The 20296-nt window shown below is 39.2% G+C and overlaps 1 protein-coding gene across 5 annotated transcripts in view; it reads left to right on the forward strand.

Annotated features, from left to right (window-relative positions):
* mettl16 (methyltransferase 16, N6-methyladenosine) overlaps positions 1 to 20296 on the forward strand; it is a 116693-nt gene that overhangs the window by 44168 nt on the left and 52229 nt on the right. For all 5 annotated transcript variants that reach the window (XM_059655305.1, XM_059655304.1, XM_059655303.1 and 2 more), the window contains exons 3-4: positions 11382 to 11578; positions 16935 to 17075. In XM_059655305.1, the coding sequence (XP_059511288.1) occupies positions 11382 to 11578; positions 16935 to 17075 (338 nt within the window). The remainder of the gene's footprint in view (positions 1 to 11381; positions 11579 to 16934; positions 17076 to 20296) is intronic.

The following is a 20296-nucleotide window of genomic DNA, read 5'->3' on the forward strand; positions in this document are numbered from 1 at the left end:
TGCTCCTTTAAACATCTTAACGACTTCACAGATACCTGCATACAGCTGGCTTCTTCCCTGCAGTAGAATTAGAACCAAATTCAAGCTGCCTGAATTCTTCCTCCTGCTGTTCTTTCCATTTGCTCTGCTCACTATTGCTGACTGCCTCCAGGTTCCTTTTTCAATCACTGCACTCCTTTCACTTCTTCCGTGAAGTTACAGTAAGACAACTGGAGCACTGAGCCAGGGAAGAGAGTTTTGGAGAGGTAAAAAAAGCTTGGGCAAAACACTGGTTTTGATCAAATTTTAAAGGAGAAAATTTATTAAGGGGTAATGGAAAAGCACCATTTGCTGTGAATGGGGTGGGTGTGGGTGTATTATTGCTAGGGTGGGTGTTCTGGAGAACATGGTTTGGTAACTGAAAGCTCTGCTACCAGTAATAAAACATACATATGGCAATGCACAGGAGGTTAAAATTTTAAAAATTGAATGGTGCAAGAAGGGAAGCAAGTGAGGAGGAAATTAGATGGGTAGAGTAGAGCAAGATCAGGGAAGAATTTGGTAATGAGCATGAGAATTTTATATTTAATACATTTAGGATGATGTAGAGTAACAAGCAAATTAATATTAGGTGGGATGGAGTATAGGAAGATTAATTTTGGCATGAGATGCTCAAATCTTACAGAGGCTTAAACCACCTGAATTAGGTGAGAATTTCCCAGCTGATAATAATATAGTGAAAACTTTTGTTAAATGCAGTTTCATGACACACATTTCTCAAAGAAATTAGGTGACAAATTAGCCACCTTAAGTTTATGTATTATTTATAAATGTCTTCCCTTGGCTTTTACTCCCTACTGCTGGTGATTTTAACTTGCCAGACAATGTACTTAACATTGGACAGTATAGGCAAAATGTTTCACTTCTTCAAAAAAAAATTATTTCACATAATCACAAATGTTGACACTCTAGTGGATAATGATCTGTAGATGCTTGTTAAAAGCACTGACCACCATATTACTTATTGCTAACAGATCTAGAAAAATATGTGCAATTTGATCAGAGACTGAAATGAAAGCCATGTTTGGTTAGCGTACAATTGTAATTCTGTTTGTTCTTGCGACTAATACTGCCCATTTAAAATGTTGCTGACCTAATAACAGTCATCCATGTTGTCTACTAACCATGAATCCATTCCAGAACCAGTCAGTATCAGGATCAAATTTAGCAATTGTTTCATTATCATTATTTATCATGATATTGTAAGAGCTGTTACACTGTTGTAGTACTGAACAGAGGCACGTGTATGTTCTGTGACTCTACAAATGATTGATTTAGCATTACAATTTGCCCCATGGCAAAGCAATTAATCTGTGATGCACCTCCTGATATTTGTACGACTTGATTCTCATTATTGTGCCGGTGCTGAGAATTGATGCTAGGTTTCCAGAATCTATTTAACAAAATATATAGAAATATAGAGACAGCTAGCGAGTTTTGAGAAGATTTGTAGCTCAGGTTGAGGTTCTGGATGTGAGTTTGCTCGCTGAGCCGGAAGGTTAGTTTTCAGACATTTCGTCACCATTCTAGGTAACATCATCAGTGAGCCTGCAACGAAGCGCTGGCGTTATGTCCCGCTTTCTATTTATCTGTTTAGGTTTACCTAGAATGGTGACGAAACGTCTGAAAACTAACCTTGCAGCTCAGCGAGCAAACTCACATCCACAGAGACAGCTACATATATCTCAGCAATGTGTATCTCTTGTCAAATATGAATATTATCCGTCTAGGTCTTGTGTCATTTAAAACTTGTGAGCAAATTAGTACACATCCAGTGTATCCAGACATATTGCTTTTTTATATTTTACGTGAAAAACACCATATGCATTCAATAATTCATTTTTAATTGTTGCTTCAAGCCATTTATAAAATGTCAGTTGCAAATTGATCTGTATTGTTACCATCACAAAGAATGTTTCAGAATTAGGATGTCAAACCTGTGCTGGATGAGCTACACAAAATCGTAATAATGTAATAGCATGGTATGATGCTCTTCGACCCATTGAGCTCATATCAGCACTTCGTGGGAGCAGTTTAGCTTGTCCTGTTCCTCTGTTCTTTCCCTGTATTACTGTATTCTTCAGATGCTTATCCAATTACCTTGGAAAGTTATGTTTGAATCTGCCTTTTTCCCTTACTCTTTTAGGCTGTGCATTCCAGATTATAACCACTTGCTGTGTGAAAAGGTGTTCATGTTATTTTTGGTTCTTTTGCAAATAATTTGCCAATTGGTGTAGTTTATCTCCATCTATTCTGTCTAGCTTATTTTGAACACTTCTTCCACACCTCTCAACCTTCTCTGAAAAGAATTCGGGTTTTCATATCTATCTGATCACAGACCATAGTACCTAATCCTCAGAACAATTCTTTACTACATTCCCTCTGAAGCTGAGACGCCCTTCCTAAACAGCAGTGTGGACTTGCTCCTCCACTTGAGGCTGAACTATTGTTTTAAGAAAATTAATTATAATTCCATGTTTTTGTACACAGTGCGTTTATTTTTACCACTTCCATCAATCTGTATTTCTTCCTTTTGTCTTATGGTTTTATATATTCACTATCAATGATTTGAACTCATTCACTGTTATATTCCTCCATTGCCCACTCAGCCGTTCAGAATTGTACAATATAGTTTATATTGCTTCACCTTGTTCTTCCTATCAAAAATTTACACCTTGTGCTAAATTTCAACTGCCAATTGACTGCCTGTTCCATCAGCCTGTGTCCTCTTGAATCCTGTCATGAGCTTCCTTGTTCACTGTATTCTTTTGTGATCAGCAGATTTTGACATTGTAACCTGTGCTGTTGATTTGAAGCATTAATATATATCAAACAAAGCAATGGCACTAATAATTGTCCCTGAAAACACCACACTAAATGTCGTCCTGTCCTATAAAGCCGACCAAAACACTAGTTATATTTTAGATAACAAGGTGAAGAGATGGATGAATGCAGCAGACCAAACAGCATCAGAGGAGCAGGAAAGCTGATGTTTCAGGCCTAGATCCTGGTTATCTCAAATTCTCCAGCATCTGCAGTTCCTACTATCTCTGAACCGGTTATATTTTACACTGATGTACTAACTTTGCCTATTTGAAATGTATGAGTTTTGGAAATAGTTTTTCTTATTTTTGCTGTTTTTCTGATTTAGTGGCTCAGCTTTGTATCTGTTAATTGAAGTATGTTTAAATTGCAAAATAGCACGACCCACATTCATGTTTGGTGTTTTGCCAAGAGGTGAATTCCATGCAGACTTCATCAGAGAAATGAGAAAATTAGAATGAACAGTATCCTGGGCAATGATTTGACTTCTACCAGTACTTTAGGTGAAAGGAGGAAAGCAGGTTGGAACTCTAATCCTTCAGATAGAAAATATTACCTAACAGTTGAGAACCTAAATACAAATATATGTTGTAGTTAGGATTAGCATTGAATTCTTGATAAATTGAACTGTTTTATGACTGAGGTGTGTCATGCTTTCCATTAATCTAATTACTCCAGTTCCATAGTAAAATTGAGATAAACACTTATTTGTATTTTTAGGCCTTGGTCAATTAGTGTCTGAAAACCAGATGTATTTTTGATTTCTAAATTGTTTCTCCTGCTCTGTAGTCAACTAAAGTGATTAGAGTTAGCCTATTGTTTTTGTAAGAAAGTACAATATTATAACAGTTGTTCAACTCCTAACAGCCTTTGATTTTGTTTATTCTTCAAACGAGCAGGTGGTCTTAATACCTGGTTAAAGAATATGCATTTGGCTTCTCTCCCTAAGGAAATTGAAAGTGTTAATATCCTGTTTCCAGCGAGTCGCTGAATCATGGTCCTCTGCTTTATGACTGTTAAGTTAATTCATTTCAGCTGGAATACTGCAATTCCCTTGAATGCCCTGAGTTGAGAAGAATATGTGTCACCTGAATGTTTTTCACCTTGATGTTGAGGCTTGGGGATAGAATCAAGAACAGACTCAGTTCTAATGACCCCTTCGCAGCATTCAGATAACATCTTTAAATTCTTACCAAGGCTTCTGTTTAAATAGTGATCACTTAGACAAAGTAGCAGCGAGTAACTTTTGGTCACAGAGGTTTAACTCAAAATGGAGTTGAGGAGCCAAAAACGTTCAGCACTATAAAATAAAAATTGCTTCCAACTGTTGAGCAGGGCAGCTTAGAAAAGTGTTCTTTTTAAACGCACTTTTGCAAACTACAAGGATAGTGTGGAAGTGAGGGAACAAAACTGATACTTTGTGGGTTAAGTAATAGTAAAATATTTACAAACATAATGTAGCATTAGTCAAAATATTCATAATTACTGTAATTTCAGGGTAACCCAATGATCTGATGATGTTTACCTTAATAAATTAGATGATAAAAGCAAAATTTTGAATTTATAAAAGAAAATTAATAAACATTTAGCCGCACAGGACTCGTTAATCAAGTCTAAACTACCATTTTGTTTTGCTAATTCCTAAAAAAGCATTAATTAAATATCCATAAGTTGTGGAAATTTAGACTCTGTTTTGCATTAGTATTGGTGATGCCTGTTAATGAAAACAAAAATGAAAAGATGCACTGAAGTTCAGACATGGTGATGAAAGATTTGGTCAGCAGTGCAATGACGATGGCACTCCGAACAGAGGCAGACGACCTGATCATGTCAGTCACACCATTACTTGATTGTGCTTTCTGTTAAACAGTTACAGAGCACAATTCAGAGTATCTTTCGAGAAGTCTGTTGGAAAGAGAAATGATATTAGAAGGTAGAAAGGGAAAAACACAGACCAGATGCACAATGAATTTAATTGAGCCATTTACAGCTCGAGACGTTCTTAAAACAAGTCTTCACAAAGTGGGAGGCGGGACTCCAAAATGGGGTTCGAGCTCACATTTTGAAATCACTAACTCCCAGGTGGTGGTCACTGTGGTGCTTTGACCAAGTTATAGCAGCTGCATTCTTACTCTTAGGGTATCTACTCTGTCAATTTCCCAATTCTCAGCCCCTGCTCGCTCAGGTCTCACTGAGGCATCTTAGCACATTACAAAAACTTGAAAAACGTCAGTGAGAAATTTTGGGAAGCAAATTAAGAATAAAAGTTGCATCATCTAGATTCCCTTTTCATTTAGTTCTAAAGCCCCTCTATTTTAAAACTTCTAAAATCTAAAGCATAATGCACTTTTTAAAACTTTATAGATTTCCAAACATAATACCTAAATGTAATTAAGCTGAGAAGCCATAAAAACACACATTTGCGAATCTCAATATTATCTTACCATCTCACCTGACTTTATTACTGGACAAATCAGATCCTACAATAAATTCTGTTGTTAGGTCAGAACCTTGACTGCCATAGATTATTTTTAAAAAGGAATGAACACAGTCATAAGACAGTACAAGTGCATTTTTGATGGACAAAATCGAATGTGTATTCAACAAGAAAAATAGAAATTATATTTCACTGGACAAAATTAACGGTTCATTGCAGGCATCTGGTAAGGTTTCAATTCACACAGCACCTTTTATCATGACAATATCCTTACAAGCACCTGAACCTCATTCAGATATTACCATTGATTTCACCTGAAGGCTCCTTGCTCTGAGTCAGACTGGGACAGCTGCCGTTGGTTTCCTTTTTGGCTAATTGATGTGCAGTTATGAGATGCATTTTCACTACATCTAGTATTTTCCCTCAAGACACCTAAAACAAACTGCAAACTAAACACACTATGAATTTAACTTCAGATCAAGTACATGAAAATCTAGTGTCCAGCAGCCCTATGTTATGTTGGCTGCAACACAATGACTGGCTTTCTGGATAGTTCTGCCTATCTGTGTATGTCATTGGACCCCGATGGCTAAATAAGAGCAGTTTTTCCTCTACTTTTTTAAAAGCACTAAACATTCACCACAAGAAACCTTGCAAAATCTTGTAACAAACTCTGACATCAGATTCTTATCAGTAGCACGCAGGAAGACTCAAAATCATGTCATCAGTATACATCAAAAAAAACTTAACTCATAAAATACAACATATAAATTAAGCTCCATTATATATTGTTCTTGATAATCTGGATAAATTATTTATTTTATTGCCGTCTCAAGGAAGTATTTTAAAGTAGCTTGGTACATATACATTTACATTCAGAATCATTCCATATTTATCAGTATATGTTTTCTTCACTAGAAGGTATTAATTTTGTTATCAGGTTTCCGTGAGACAAATTGTCTTTACATTTTTATTTTATTGTTATTTTGTTAACTGGAAAACTGCATGGCTGTGAAATGGAACCTTCTAATATGCAGGAAAAGATGTGTAGCGATGTTCAATTATATTGACTGCAGTAACAGAGTGTGAAGCTGGACGAACACAGCAGGCCAAGCAGCATCTCAGGAGCACAAAAGCTGACGTTTCGGGCCTAGACCCTTCATCAGAGCTTGCCTGCTGTGTTCATCCAGCTCCACACTTTGTTATCTTGGATTCTCCAGCATCTGCAGTTCCCATTATCACATTGACTGCAGTGTCTTGTTTTGGAAAAACTAAAGGTGCTTTGTTTTCTTTAGCTTTCCACATATGGTATTTCAGACAAACAGTAAGGGAAAACATTATCCAACAGTGAAATAATGCTGTACAAATCTAATCTATTATAAATTACTTCAAAATGCAGAAACTGCAGTGGTTCGACAAGTACTGCAGTCATTGCAGAAAGAAATGCCCTTTTAAAAGCTGTGCGTTCTAAATTCATCAAGAACTTGTGTGGTCTTAGATAACAAGGTGTAGAGCTGGATGAACACAGCAGGCCAAGCAGCATCTTAGGAGCAGGAAAGCTGACATTTTGGGCCTAGACCCTGATCCTCAGATGCTGTTTGGCCTACTGTGCTCATCCAGCTCTAAACCTTGTTATCTCGGATTCTCCAGCATCTGCAGTTCCTGTTATCATTGTGTGGTCTTCCCAGGTTCTGTGCAAAAACTGTAGCTCTCAAGTCCTCCTTGCTCCTCTTCTGTTCTTAAAATCAATGTTGCCTGTGTTTTCATTTTGGCCATTTGTTTCATAATAATCATAACTTAATATTTGCAAAATATTTATCTTCATACAGTTGGAAACATTCAAAATATGCATCAGACTGATCTTTTCCAGGTGGAAAAGGTGGCTTGTTTACAAATTACAACATTTTTCACTATGTTCCCTTATACTGGTTGAGACAAATTGTTTCATTGCATTTACCAGGAATTGATCTTTGAATTTGAATTTAGGGCCTAATCTTAAAGAAACAAATGAATATTCTGGTGGAATAGTTATCGTGCACAGCTTGGCATTGATGTTAGAAATCTCCTGGGTTGAAAGGAAAATCATCAGGCTGTTTTATGACCGAGCACATTTTTCTAGCTCTCATGAAAGCACTGAGGGATTCTGAGACAGCTCCAATATGAAACATCTGTGCTGAATTCCTCAGAAGCACTGACACAGATGCAAACTAGGTTTACTGTGAAAATTAAAATGGTTTACACAATATCTGCCATCACATCAACTTCTGAGTGCACGGCTTATCTCCCTGGCATTTAAGATATCAGAATGATTTGCAAGACTTAAGCTGCTTCTCTGATGGAAATTTCTGGCTCGGAAAAAAAAACCTGGAAAGGAATGCTTGAAACATTCGTCATAAAGCACCACCTCAGATGTTCCGAATGTATTTTTGCTTGAGTATTCACTGAAATCACCCCAATATTTTGGCATGTCTAGCACTGTTATTTCCACCTTTTTGTACAAATTCACTCAATACTGAATGAGCAGAAATTTACTCCAGTTAAACACCTGAAAGATGGAATCTCTTGGTTTCAGTCTCCACTCCAAAGTCGAGCCTGTAGCTACCACTCCAACATCTCGCCAATGATAAATTGAGACTAAATCAGTCTACTTCCAAGCGTTAATGTTACATTTGACCCTATCTTGAGCTTCTGACCACGTTGTCAGACTAACACTTACACAACCTGTGTCCACCTGTGGCATCAGCTGACGACTTTGCTGTCTCAGCTATCAGCTGCTGAAACCTTCCTTCATGCATTTGTTACGTTAAAACTCAAGTATTCCAATGCATCCCAGTTGGTCTTTCAAAGTCTACCTTTCAGAGTCCACCTTCAATAAACTTGAAATTACCCAAAATTCTACTGCCCATGTCTTAACTCGCATCAAGTCCTGTTCACTCATTGCCGCCGTTTTGGCTGACCTATTATCAGTTCCTAATCAGGCAATTACTTGAGTTTACAATTTTCACCCATATTTTCCAATCCTTTTATAGCCTCAAAATTCTTTAGCTCCTTAATCACGCAAGGTATCTGTTTTCATGTAATTCTGACCTCTTGTTTGTTCCCTTAATTGTCAAGTCTAAAATTATGGGGAATTTCTTCACTACACTTCTTTGCACCCCTAAATCACTTCTTTTCCTTTTAAGACACTCCTTTCTGACCTAATATTTCTTCTAAGTGACTCTGTCATATTTCATTTCCGTATACTCCTGTGCAGTGCCTTGAGAGGGTCTCTTATGTTAAAGATGCTATATCGCTGTCAGCTGTGGCTTAGTTGATGGTACTGTTGTCTTTCACATCCTGAAATTCTGGATTCAAGCGCCATTCGAAGATTTGAGCATATAAATTAAGGTAGTACTGACTAGTACCTCCATGTAGTACTACTACAGAGCAGTTAATAAGGCTGTGCAGCATTTTTGGAAATAGTACCTTTCAGATGAAGCATTAAATAGAGAACCCATTCGTCTACCCATTTACACTATGTCAAAGAAGAACCAGGCAACTGTCCCAGGTGTCCTGGACAACATTTATTCTACACTGTTAAAAGAACAGATTATCATGGGGGTTTCCTGTAAGCAAATTTTTGTAATGTAGATAACATTCAGTCAGTGACTGCACTACAAATGTACATCTTGAACTGTTAATGCTTTGAGATATCAGGTGGTCATGAAAAGCACTATGCAAATGCACATTGGTCTTTCCTTTTGTATTAAGTTACTTTGAAATGTATGTCATCATATGCATGTATGTCATCATAATATGCATTGGACTGGTGTTTTGAGTTCTTCATTTCAGTCAATGTATTCCATGTCAGTGGAACCCACTTCTTTTTAGTTTGGTTATGTGTCTGAACTTGAGGTTGGAAAAACTAAATTAGTACCAAGCTCTCTTTAGAATAATAAAAATTTCTGACTTAGAGCTGATGGAAAAAATAATGTTGAGATCGAATTTGACAATATATATTTCAACAAATATTTATGGAAAATTAAGAAAAGCTTGTGGAATGTTATCATTTGTTGCAAGGGCAATTGAATACAAAGCTTGGGAGGTAATTCTTTGGATATAGAGGACACTGGTGAGACTGTATCTGTGCATACCATTAGTTCCCTTAATTAAGGAAGAATGTAAATGCATTGGAGGCATTTCAGAGAAGATTTACTGGATTAATGTCTAGAGTAGGCCATTGTCTAATGGGGAAGGGTGGACAGACTTGGCTTATATCTTTGGGACTTCAAAGGAGTAAGAAGTAACTGGACTGAAATACAAAAATTCTGAGGTGTCTTGACAGGATGTCTTTCCTTACAAAAGAATCAAGAATTAGGGTTTGCTGTTTAATAATCATGGATTGCCAATTTAAAATAACGTTTAGGCAAAATGTTTTCCCTGACAGTCATGATTCCTTGTAACTCCCTTCCTGAAATGATGGTGGGAGCAGAGACCTTTGAATATTTTTAAGACAGAGTCAATAGATTCTTGATAAGCAAGGGGTTGCGAAGTGATTAGGCAGGGGTGACAAGAATTTTGATTTTGGGTTACAGTCAGATCAGCCATGATCGTCCTGAATGGCAGAGCAGGCTTGAGGAGCTGAATGTTCTACTCCTGTTCCCGATTGATATGTATTTATTGATTCCTGAATAGAGCATATCTAATGCATATTAACAACTTGTGTAACTACCTGTTGAGTAATTTAATTATATTTTTGAAAAGTGAATCTACATTATAAATCTAAAGAATTTATTGGATTATTTGGAATTGTTAACTCTTGTTGAATGTATCATTATAGTTCTGACGATGAGTCACATTTTGAAAGTAATATGGTTAATCTTAGAGCTCGTAGAAACTGCAGATGCTGGAGAATCTGAGATAACAAGGTGTAGAGCTGGATGAGGCCAAGCAGCATCAGTGGAGCATGGTTAATCTTATTGTACAGTGATAATGGGAACCGCAGATGCTGGAGAATCCAGGACAATAAAATGTGAGGCTGGATGAACACAGCAGGCCCAGCAGCATCTCAGGAGCACAAAAGCTGACGTTTCGGGCCTAGACCCTTCATCAGAGAGGGGGATGGGGTGAGGGTTCTGGAATAAATAGGGAGAGAGGGGGAGGCGGACCGAAGATGGAGAGAAAAGAAGATAGGTGGAGAGGAGAGTATAGGTGGGGAGGTGGGGAGGTGATAGGTCAGTCCAGGGAAGGCGGACAGGTCAAGGAAGTGGGATGAGGTTAGTAGGTAGGAGATGGAGGTGCGGCTTGGGGTGGGAGGAAGGGATGGGTGAGAGGAAGAACAGGTTAGGGAAGCAGAGACTGGTTGGACTGGTTTTGGGAGTGGGTGGAGGGGAAGAGCTGGGCTGGTTGTGTGGTGCAGTGGGGGAGGGGATGAATTGGGCTGGTTTTGGGGTGGGCCTCCTGCAGTGCCACAATGATGCCACCCGAAGGTTGCAGGAACAGCAACTCATATTCCGCTTGGGAACCCTGCAGCCCAATGGTATCAATGTGGACTTCACCAGCTTCAAAATCTCCTCTTCCCCCACCGCATCCCAAATAATTTTAGAGCCGAAACTCTCTCTCTTACTTCAGACACCAGGCCTTGTAATTACACAGCCTGCCATTACACTCCACCTATCATTTGTCACTAACAGTCCCCACACTCTCCTAGCCAGATTGTTATCAATTCCTTTGTCTATCCAACTGCTGTTTTCTCTCTCTCTCTTTGGGCTCTATCCTATCATTTATTGCCTACCCCATGCTTCCTCCTTGTTTTCTGCATATAAACTTCTGTTTTCCCAGCGACCATCAGTTCTGAGAAACTTTTCAAAGCAGAATTTATCATTTAGCTCTCCTTTCTTGAAATCATTTCCACAGGTATACAGTGTTGTCCACATTTTTAAGTGATCATTCTTCTTAGGTGACCTAGGTGGTAAGTACAAACTATTTAATTCTGACAGGCATAGAATTCTCATCTGTTGTGCTGCAGACCAAAATATCGCTATACTTTTACCTGTTGGAAAAATTGCTTCTAATATTTGTTTCCTCTGTTCCTTTGTTTCAGTTTAAATTTTAAAGATCCTGAGGCCGTCCGAGCCCTTACATGCACGCTATTGAAGGAGGACTTTGGACTGACGATAGACATCCCATTGGAGAGATTGATTCCCACTGTCCCTTTGCGGCTGAACTACATACACTGGGTTGAAGATCTGATTGGCAGCGACACTGTTAAAAGTAAACTCATCCGAGGAATTGATATTGGTATAAAGCAACAGTTTTCTTTTATCTTTTTCAGAAAAGTCTAACAAAGAATTGTTGATTTATTTTGAAATAATTATTTCATCATATCGAACACTGATGAGCATGCCTTTAGTTCAGTATCACCAGAATTAATTAAAGTATAGTTTGGATGTGTGAAATAGTACATAACTTAAATCAGAAAGCAGCAAGCAACGTAGTTCTGGCTTGTCATGCAACACGTGGAAGACCAACATTTAAAGTTTTACAGTGTCAATGGAAGGAAGTTGATGGGATAAAACATATTGCTTTGGAAATTCGGTGATACTATACTGAAGCATTAGTTCCAGGTTGTTTTCACTACTAATGTATTAGTAAACCTTTGATAAAGCTGTAATTGGAAGGGTGCATTCCTGTTTCTCTCTATCTTGTGGAAAGCTCAACATTTCCGACCTCAGAATTGCCTGACTTTTTTAAGGTTGAGAACTTGTCAATAGATAAATCAGGTAGATGTATTTGTACCTGTTGGTCCCTTGTGTTAAAACTTTAAGGCATTGTTCTTCTGACATTTATTATATGAAGTAAACAGTTTATGTAAGATTTTGTATTGACAAAGATTCGTTGATACACTGTGCTGCTGGCCCTCAATTTGAACTGTAACAGCTTGAATAATTTGGAAACTTCACAGTGGTGGAAAACCCCAAATGGTATAACAGCTGAGAAGTTTAAGTTCTATAGGTTTCTATTAGACTTTACATTAACTCTAAGTTGTCATCCAGTAATGCTGTTCCACATTGATGCGCATGCAATAATTTGCCCTGTCAGTAAAATTCCAACTGCACTTTTTAAACTGCCTGTGCCCCATGAATACTGAATACTTTCTTTCCCAAATCACTTTTGGGACCAGTGATAGCTGGCACCAAGTTCTTGCTCAAACAATGGGAATCTAGGTTCTTACTATAATTCAGTATAGAAAACTTGACGTGACCAGTAATCAAGGCAAACATAACAGCTGATTACAACTCTCAAGATGTTTACTTATGAACAGGAACCATCAATCTGTTTAACAAGAGTGCCGCAGTTACAGAATCTGAGGGTCTGGGAATTGAGTGGTTTTTATTAACAATAAAAAATAGATGAGAAATAACACTAGCTAGTATTAGATAAATAATAATAGATGAGAAATAGTTAGGGTGGCATGGTGGCTCAGTGGTTAGCACTGCTGCCTCACAGTGCCAGGGACCTGGATTCAATTCTAGCCTCAGGCAACAGTCTGTGTGGAGTTTGCCAAGGTTTCCTCCCACAGTTGAAGGGTGTGCAGGTTAGGTGGACTGGCAATGCTAAACTGCTCATAGCATCCAGGGATGTATAGGTTAGCTGACATTTAGCTGGCTTAGTGGTTAGCACTGCAGCCTCACAGCGCCAGGGACCCGGGTTCGATTCCAGCCTCGGGCAACTGTCTGTGTGGAGTTTGCATATTCTCCCCGTGTCGGCGTGGGTTTCCTCCAGGTGCTCCGGTTTCCTCCCACAGTCCAAAGATGTGCAGGCTAGGGGGATTGGCCATGCTAAGTTGCCTGTAGTGTTCAGGGGTGTGTGGATTATAGGTGAATGGTCTGGGTGGGATGCTTCAAGGGGCGGTGTGGACTTGTTGGGCCGAATGGCCTGTTTCCACACTGTAGGGAATCTAATCTAATACTCCATCACAATAGTTTAAAAACAAATCAAGTGCAAGTCAAATCATCTTCATTGGCTGTTGTCAAGTGATCAAGCAATTTGTTCCAAACCCTAAACCCACTCCAAATTTTCATTAATCCATATCAGTTCAGATATTTGCTGGCATAAATTGACAACACGCTAAAATAACCTCCTCTTTTCTTCTCTGTGCTGTTAACTCTCCCTTGTGTGCTAGCTATCATAATTAAACTCTGTAAAGTTAGATATGTGCAGAGTTGTAAATGTGGTTGCATAGCTTTCATTTTGTTTTTGAATAATCAAATTAAGCTATTCAGCCATCTAAACAGGCAAGTCATGGTTCCTTGCCTGTATAATGGGAAGATATTTCATTCTTGTGCTAATAATCGGTACAGGCCAAGAAAATTCCATCTTTAATATCTGGTATGTGCTCAGTTAGCTGTTATTATCCGAAGAGTAGAAGGACATCACAACAACTGAGAGGACTAACAACCAATAATTAGTAGCAAAGCAAATATGTTACTGGACTTGAGATAGTAGGAACTGCAGGTGCTGGAGAATCTGAGATAACAAGGTGTAGAAATGGCCATTTCTGAAGAAGGGTCTAGGCCCGAAACGCCAGCTTTCCTGCTACTCTGATGTTGCTCGGCCTGCTGTGTTCCTCCAGCTCTACTCTTTGTTATCTCATGTTACTGGACTTGTAATCCAGAAGCCTGGATTAATGATCCAAACTGCAAAATTCAAATTCCACATGGCAGCTGAATACTTAAATAAATTAAATTAATCTGGAATGAAAATGTATTTTCATTAATGGTGACCATTAATTTTACTGGATTGTCCTAAACACTCACCTGGTTCACAAATATCCTCAAAGGAAAGACATTTGCTGTTCTAACACAGTCTATATGTGACTGCAGAACTGAGCAGCATGGCTGATTCTCAACTGTTGCCCAAAATAGCTTAGTTCATCACAAAGTTCAAGGCAATTGTCAATGGGCAATAAATGCTGGGCCTTCCAGTCCCATCCACTTTCTTGTGAATTAATTTTAATTATTAATTTTAGTGTAAAATCACCTTGTCTGTGGCACTGAACAAACTGCTGAGTTCTAATTTCTGACTGATAAACGTGCCTGCAGAAATTTCAAAATCCAGTTCAGATGTGATGTGTTGTTCATTGAAACAGTTAGCCTGCATTCACTGCACAAAAAGCAATAAATAATAATTTCACCAAGGTGAGGGAATAGTGTTCGTTTCTAAAGTGCAATACTTCAGGTAGAATCACTACCTTCAGAAGGACAAAGGTGATAAATCAGAGAAAAGGCACAAAAAGAAAAATGGCTTAATCATGCTTGGCGACTGCATACATCAATGTTGAACCTAATGCCACTGATGCTTAGACTAAAATACTATGCGAACACATATTTGCTGTCAAATACAATAACTGCTGTCAATCAACGGTATTTAAACTGGAGATGGCACTCTTAAGCTATTTTTCCAGAAGCACCCTGAAATAGAAGATTGCTTATGGCTTTCCTTGAAAAGAATTATGCTGTTATATTAATGAAGTGTGACAATTTTACTTTGAGAAAATTCTAGTTCTGTTTCTTCTACACTTGATCATATTTAAGCATTGTTGGGTTTCAATCTAAATAACCAAAACGTACTTATGTCCTGTCTGTTTTCCCTCTCTTCTGCGAGAGGAATATAAATACAATACTTAATTGAACTGTATTGAATATATTTGAGTGTATGTATGTGGAAAACAATATAATGGTCTGTGGTGATCTAAATGATCAAGAAACCGCTGCAGCCTTCTTGGGGTCTACATATGCGTGAGATTGGCAGTCTAATTAGAAGGATGCTGTACTTATCAATTGTAGTAAGAGTATATTTTGCAGGACTTTCCTCTGGAATGTTAAGCCCCTGAAAGTTATGTTATTTTGCAATGAATTACACAACTTTATGGAATACCATAAATACACTGTAATTTGCAGGGAAATCTGTCTGTAGTGACTATCTAGACCGTCCCAAAAATAAAAGAATCTAATTTGACAGTTATTAGGAATCGCTGAGCAATACCAGCTTCTTGGAGCCTTTCTTATGGGATGTAGTGTGGGTGGAGATAGGAGGGTAAACTGAAATTGATTGAGGTTTTTGTTAAAATTAATTTGCAAAAATGTGGATGGTACGAGAAAACACAGCATTTATTGCCCGTTGATTATTGCCCGTTGATAATTGCCCTTAACTGAGTGATGAACTAAGACATTTTAGAGAACAGTTGCTGTGGCTCTAGAGTCACATAAAGGCCGACTGAGTTAGATAAATGTCTTTCCTTCGAGGACACTAGTGAACCAGATGAGTGTTTAGGATAATTCGGTAGAATAATGGTCACCAATAATGAAAATAGATTTTCATTCCAGATTAATTTACCTCATTTAAGTATCAGCTTCCACGGTGGGATTTGAATTTTGCCGTCTGAATCATTAGTCCAAGCTTATGGATTACAAGTCCAGTAATGTAACTGGTTTGCTAATATTTGTTGGTAGCCAATCCTCTCAGCCCTGACACGCAGGCTGGTGGGACTAAAGATGTAATGATGAGAAATATCTCAAAATTTACCTAAGTGAAGACATGTTGTTTCCTGCTTTGCTTCAGACCACATTGATTATGCAACATAAGAAGCGGACCATGCATCCAATGCCAACTTCATTCATTGCATTTGAAGCCTAAATACAGCAAAGCCGTGTGCTCATCAAACACACTCAAAATCTATCCATGAGATAATGGGAACTGCAGATGCTGGAGAATTCCAAGATAATAAAATGTGAGGCTGGATGCATGTCCATCATGGGCCTCCTGCAGTGCCACAATGATGCCACCCGAAGGTTGCAGGAACAGCAACTCATATTCCGCCTGGGAACCTTGCAGCCATATGGTATCAATGTGGACTTCACCAGTTTCAAAATCTCCCCTTCCCCTACTGCATCCCTAAACCAGCCCAGTTCGTCCCCTCCCCCCACTGCACCACACAACCAGCCCAGCTCTTCCCCCCCACCCACTGCATCCCAAAACCAGTCCAACCTGTCTCATCCTCCCTAACCGGTTCTTCCTCTCACCCATCCCTTCCTCCCACCCCAAGCCACACCCCCAGCCACCTACTAACCTCATCCCACCTCCTTGACCTGTCCGTCTTCCCTGGACCGACCTATCCCCTCCCTACCTCCCCACCTACACTCTCTCCACCTATCTTCTTTACTCTCCATCTTCGGTCCGCCTCCCCCTCTCTCCCTATTTATTCCAGTTCCCTCTCCCCATCCCCCTCTCTGATGAAGGGTCTAGGCCCGAAACGTCAGCTTTTGTGCTCCTGAGATGCTGCTTGGCCTGCTGTGTTCATCCAGCCTCACATTTTATTATCTCAAAATCTATCCATGTAGTTTTTAACCACCATGGACCAAGCTAGGAAGGTTTGCTGGGTTCACGAAAATTGCACAAGACCTTTGAAGCAATTTGGTTGGTCTGACAGTTCATAACTGGTTCATAGCCACTAACTGAGAGATTAACTTGTTATTGCTTCAGAGTCTATCATATGAATAACAGATGCTCAAGTGGGAATACTTACAATTCAAGATATTTACAACTTTTTCTATAAATTTGCATCTAACTTCTAATATTGTTTTGCATGTTGCAGGAACTGGGGCCTCCTGCATCTACCCTTTACTTGGAGCCACTATGAACGGTTGGTTCTTCCTTGCAACTGAAGTGGATGATATGTGCTTTAACTACGCAAAGAAAAATGTGGAGCAGAATAGTCTCTCTGAGCTTATTAAAGGTTGGTAAAGAAGGAATTGCTTTTCTTGGTTCCACAGGAAATGACTTTTTGACTTATCATTGCTTTATCATTCCAGGGACTCTACTTTCTTTTCCAATGCCTCGAATTGCTGAAAGAACCACAGAATTGTTACAATGCAGAACCAGCTCTATGGATCCATCATGCCTGCTCTGGCTGTCCAAATGAGCAATGTAACTTGGTGTCATTCTTCCACCCTTTGCCTGTAAACTTGAACATTATTTCTCTTTAAATGATCATCCAGTGCCTTCTTGAATGCTGTGGTTGAACCAGCTTACACCACAATTCCAGGTAGTGCATTCCAGACCACTCCCCACTTGAGCATTCTTTTTTCTTATTGCAATTTTTTCTAGAAAATCACTATAAATCAATATCCTCAGGTTCTCAATCCTTTTGTAAGTGCAAGCAATTTCTCACTGTCAATTCTGTCTAGATTGCTCATGATTTAGAACATTTCACTACCCAGTCTGTCTAAATTGCTCATGATATAGAACATTTTATCAAACCTTCTCTTCAAACAAAGCATCCTAACTACTCCAGTCTGTCTTCATAACACAGATTTCTCATCCTTGGAACCATTCTCATAAACCTCTTCTGCACTCCAATGGATTAACATCCTTTTGATAGTGCAGTATCCATAACTGTACATAGTACTAGAACTGAGGTATTAGTAGTGTTCTGTATGGATTCAGCATAATATCCCTGTTCTTGTGCTCAGTGCTATCATTAGTAAAGCTTACGATACTATATGTTTCATTAACTACTCTCCACCTGTCCTGCCAAGTTAATGCACACATACACCCAGATGTCTCTGCTTCTTTAGAGTAGTTCTGTGGTTTATACTGTGCCTCTAAGTTCTTTTTGCCAAACTGTGTCACCTCGCATTTCTCCACCATGAACTTGCCCCCCTTACACACACTCCACCAACTTGTCCACACCCTTTTGAAGTTCTACTCTGTCCTCTTTACAGGTTACAAAGCTTCCAAATGTTGTAACATTGCAAATTTTGAAGTTGTCTTCTCTCCGTGATCTATATAAGTATTATAGATCAGGAAAAGCATGGGTCCCAATACTAACCTGGGAGGAATTCAGCTATAAACTGTCCTCCAACCTGATAATTATTTATTAACTATAACTTTCTGTTTACGATCACTTGGCTAATTTTATATCCATAGCACTACTGTGCCTTCTGTTCCACGATCTGTAACTTTTCTCACAAGTCTTTTCAAATTACATGTATACCACATCAATAGCACTCCCATTTTCAATCCTCTCTACTACCACGTAAAGACAACTCTAGCAATTTAATTCAGCATGATTTTTCCTTAAGGAAGCCATACTAGCTGTCCCATGTTTGTCCAGGTGACTGTTGATTCTCTGTCATGTTGTTGTTTTTAAAGATTTCCCCATTACTGAAGTTAAACTGACGGGTGTTTCCTTATATCTGTGTATGAACAAGGGGTGTAATGTTTGTACTTCTTCGGCCCAGTGACACCACACCCTCAGTCCAAGGATGACTGAAAGGTTATGGCTAATGCCTGTGCAATTTCTGTTCAGTTTCTTCTTTATCCTTGTATGCATCTCATCTAGTCTTGCTGCCATGTCAACTGCAAGTACCAACAGCTTAATGAATACCTCCTCCTCAATTTTAAATGCTTCTAATGGCCAAGTTTCCTCCTGTTTACCATGACCTAGGTAGAATCTGTTTCTTTGGAAAAGATAAATACAAAATTTTAAGTTAACATCTCAGCTACGCCCCCTGATTTCACGTGCAAATCTCTCTTTTTGTTTGTCCATAATTCACCACGCTCTCTGTTAACCACCCTTTTACTGTAGCTATATTAATGTACCTATAGAAGATTTTGGGATTGCCCTGTCAGCTGCAGATCATTTCTTCATAACTTCTATTATCTCCTTGCTCAGGTTCTGTCTGAACATTTTGCTTGCTTTACAAAAGTTATCTTTACCTGATATCGACCATCAGCACATTTCTTCATCTTAATTTTTGTCTCTCTCATCCTGAGGGCTCTGAATTTGTTTCCCCGCTTTTCCCTTTTGTGGGAGTACATTTTGTATCAAACCATCCTTTGAAAATAGCCCATTGTTCAACTATGGCTTTTCTTGACAGTCTTTGGCTCCAGTCTATCCACCCCAGCTTTGTGGTTGTACCATTACGTTGGCTGTCCCAAGTTAATTACTCTTGCCCCTGATTGTCTGTTGTCCTTTTCTACCGTCCTTCTAAACCTTATGATAGTATGCACATTCATGTTCCTCCACTGACACTTCTTCAGATTGGCCCCTTACTCCCAGAAGCAGGTCCAGCAGTACTGCCTTCTTGTTGGAATTGAGACAAACTGTTGTGGAAAGTTCTCCTGAGCACAGTCTAAGAACACTTACCCCTCTTTGTCCTTAACATTACAACTATCCTATTACAACTATTACGATGAGATTAGGCAAGATTTAGGGAGCGTAGGATGGGGAAAGAAACTGCAGGGGATGGGCACATTAGAAATGTGGAGCTTATTCAAGGAAAAGCTCCAGTGTGTCCAAGATAAGTATGTACCTGTCAGGCAGGGAGGAAGCTGTAGAGTGTGGGAGCCATGGTTTACGAAGGAGGTGGAATCTCTGGTCAAGAGGAAGAAGAAGGCTATTGTCAGGATGAGATGTGAAGGCTCAGTTAGGGCGCTTGAGGGCTACGAGGTAGCTGGGAAAGACCTAAAGAGAGAGCTCAGAAGGGCCAGGAGGAGACATGAGAAGTTGTTGGCAGATAGGATCAGGGTAAACCCTAAGGCTTCCTATAGGTATTTAAGGAATAAAAGAATGACGAAAGTAAGATTAGGGCCAATCAAGGATAGTAGTGGTAAGTTGTGTGTGGAGTCAGATGAGATAGGGGAAGCACTAAATGAATATTTTTCAACAGTATTCACTCTAGAAAACGACAATGTTGTCAAGGAGAATACTGAGATACAGGCTACTCGACTAGGTGGGGTTGAGGCTCACAAGAAAGAGGTGTTAGAAATCCTACAGAGTGTGAAGATAGATAAGTCCCCTGGGCCGGATGGGATTTATCCTCGGATCCTCTGGGAAGCCAGGGAGGAGATTGCCATGCCTTTGGCATTGATCTTTAACTCGTCATTGTCTACAGGAATAGTGCCAGACGACTGGAAGATAGCAAATGTGGTTCCACTGTTCAAGAAGGGGAG

The sequence above is a fragment of the Stegostoma tigrinum genome, chromosome 27, assembly GCF_030684315.1.
Source record: "Stegostoma tigrinum isolate sSteTig4 chromosome 27, sSteTig4.hap1, whole genome shotgun sequence".
NCBI lineage: Eukaryota > Metazoa > Chordata > Chondrichthyes > Orectolobiformes > Stegostomatidae > Stegostoma > Stegostoma tigrinum.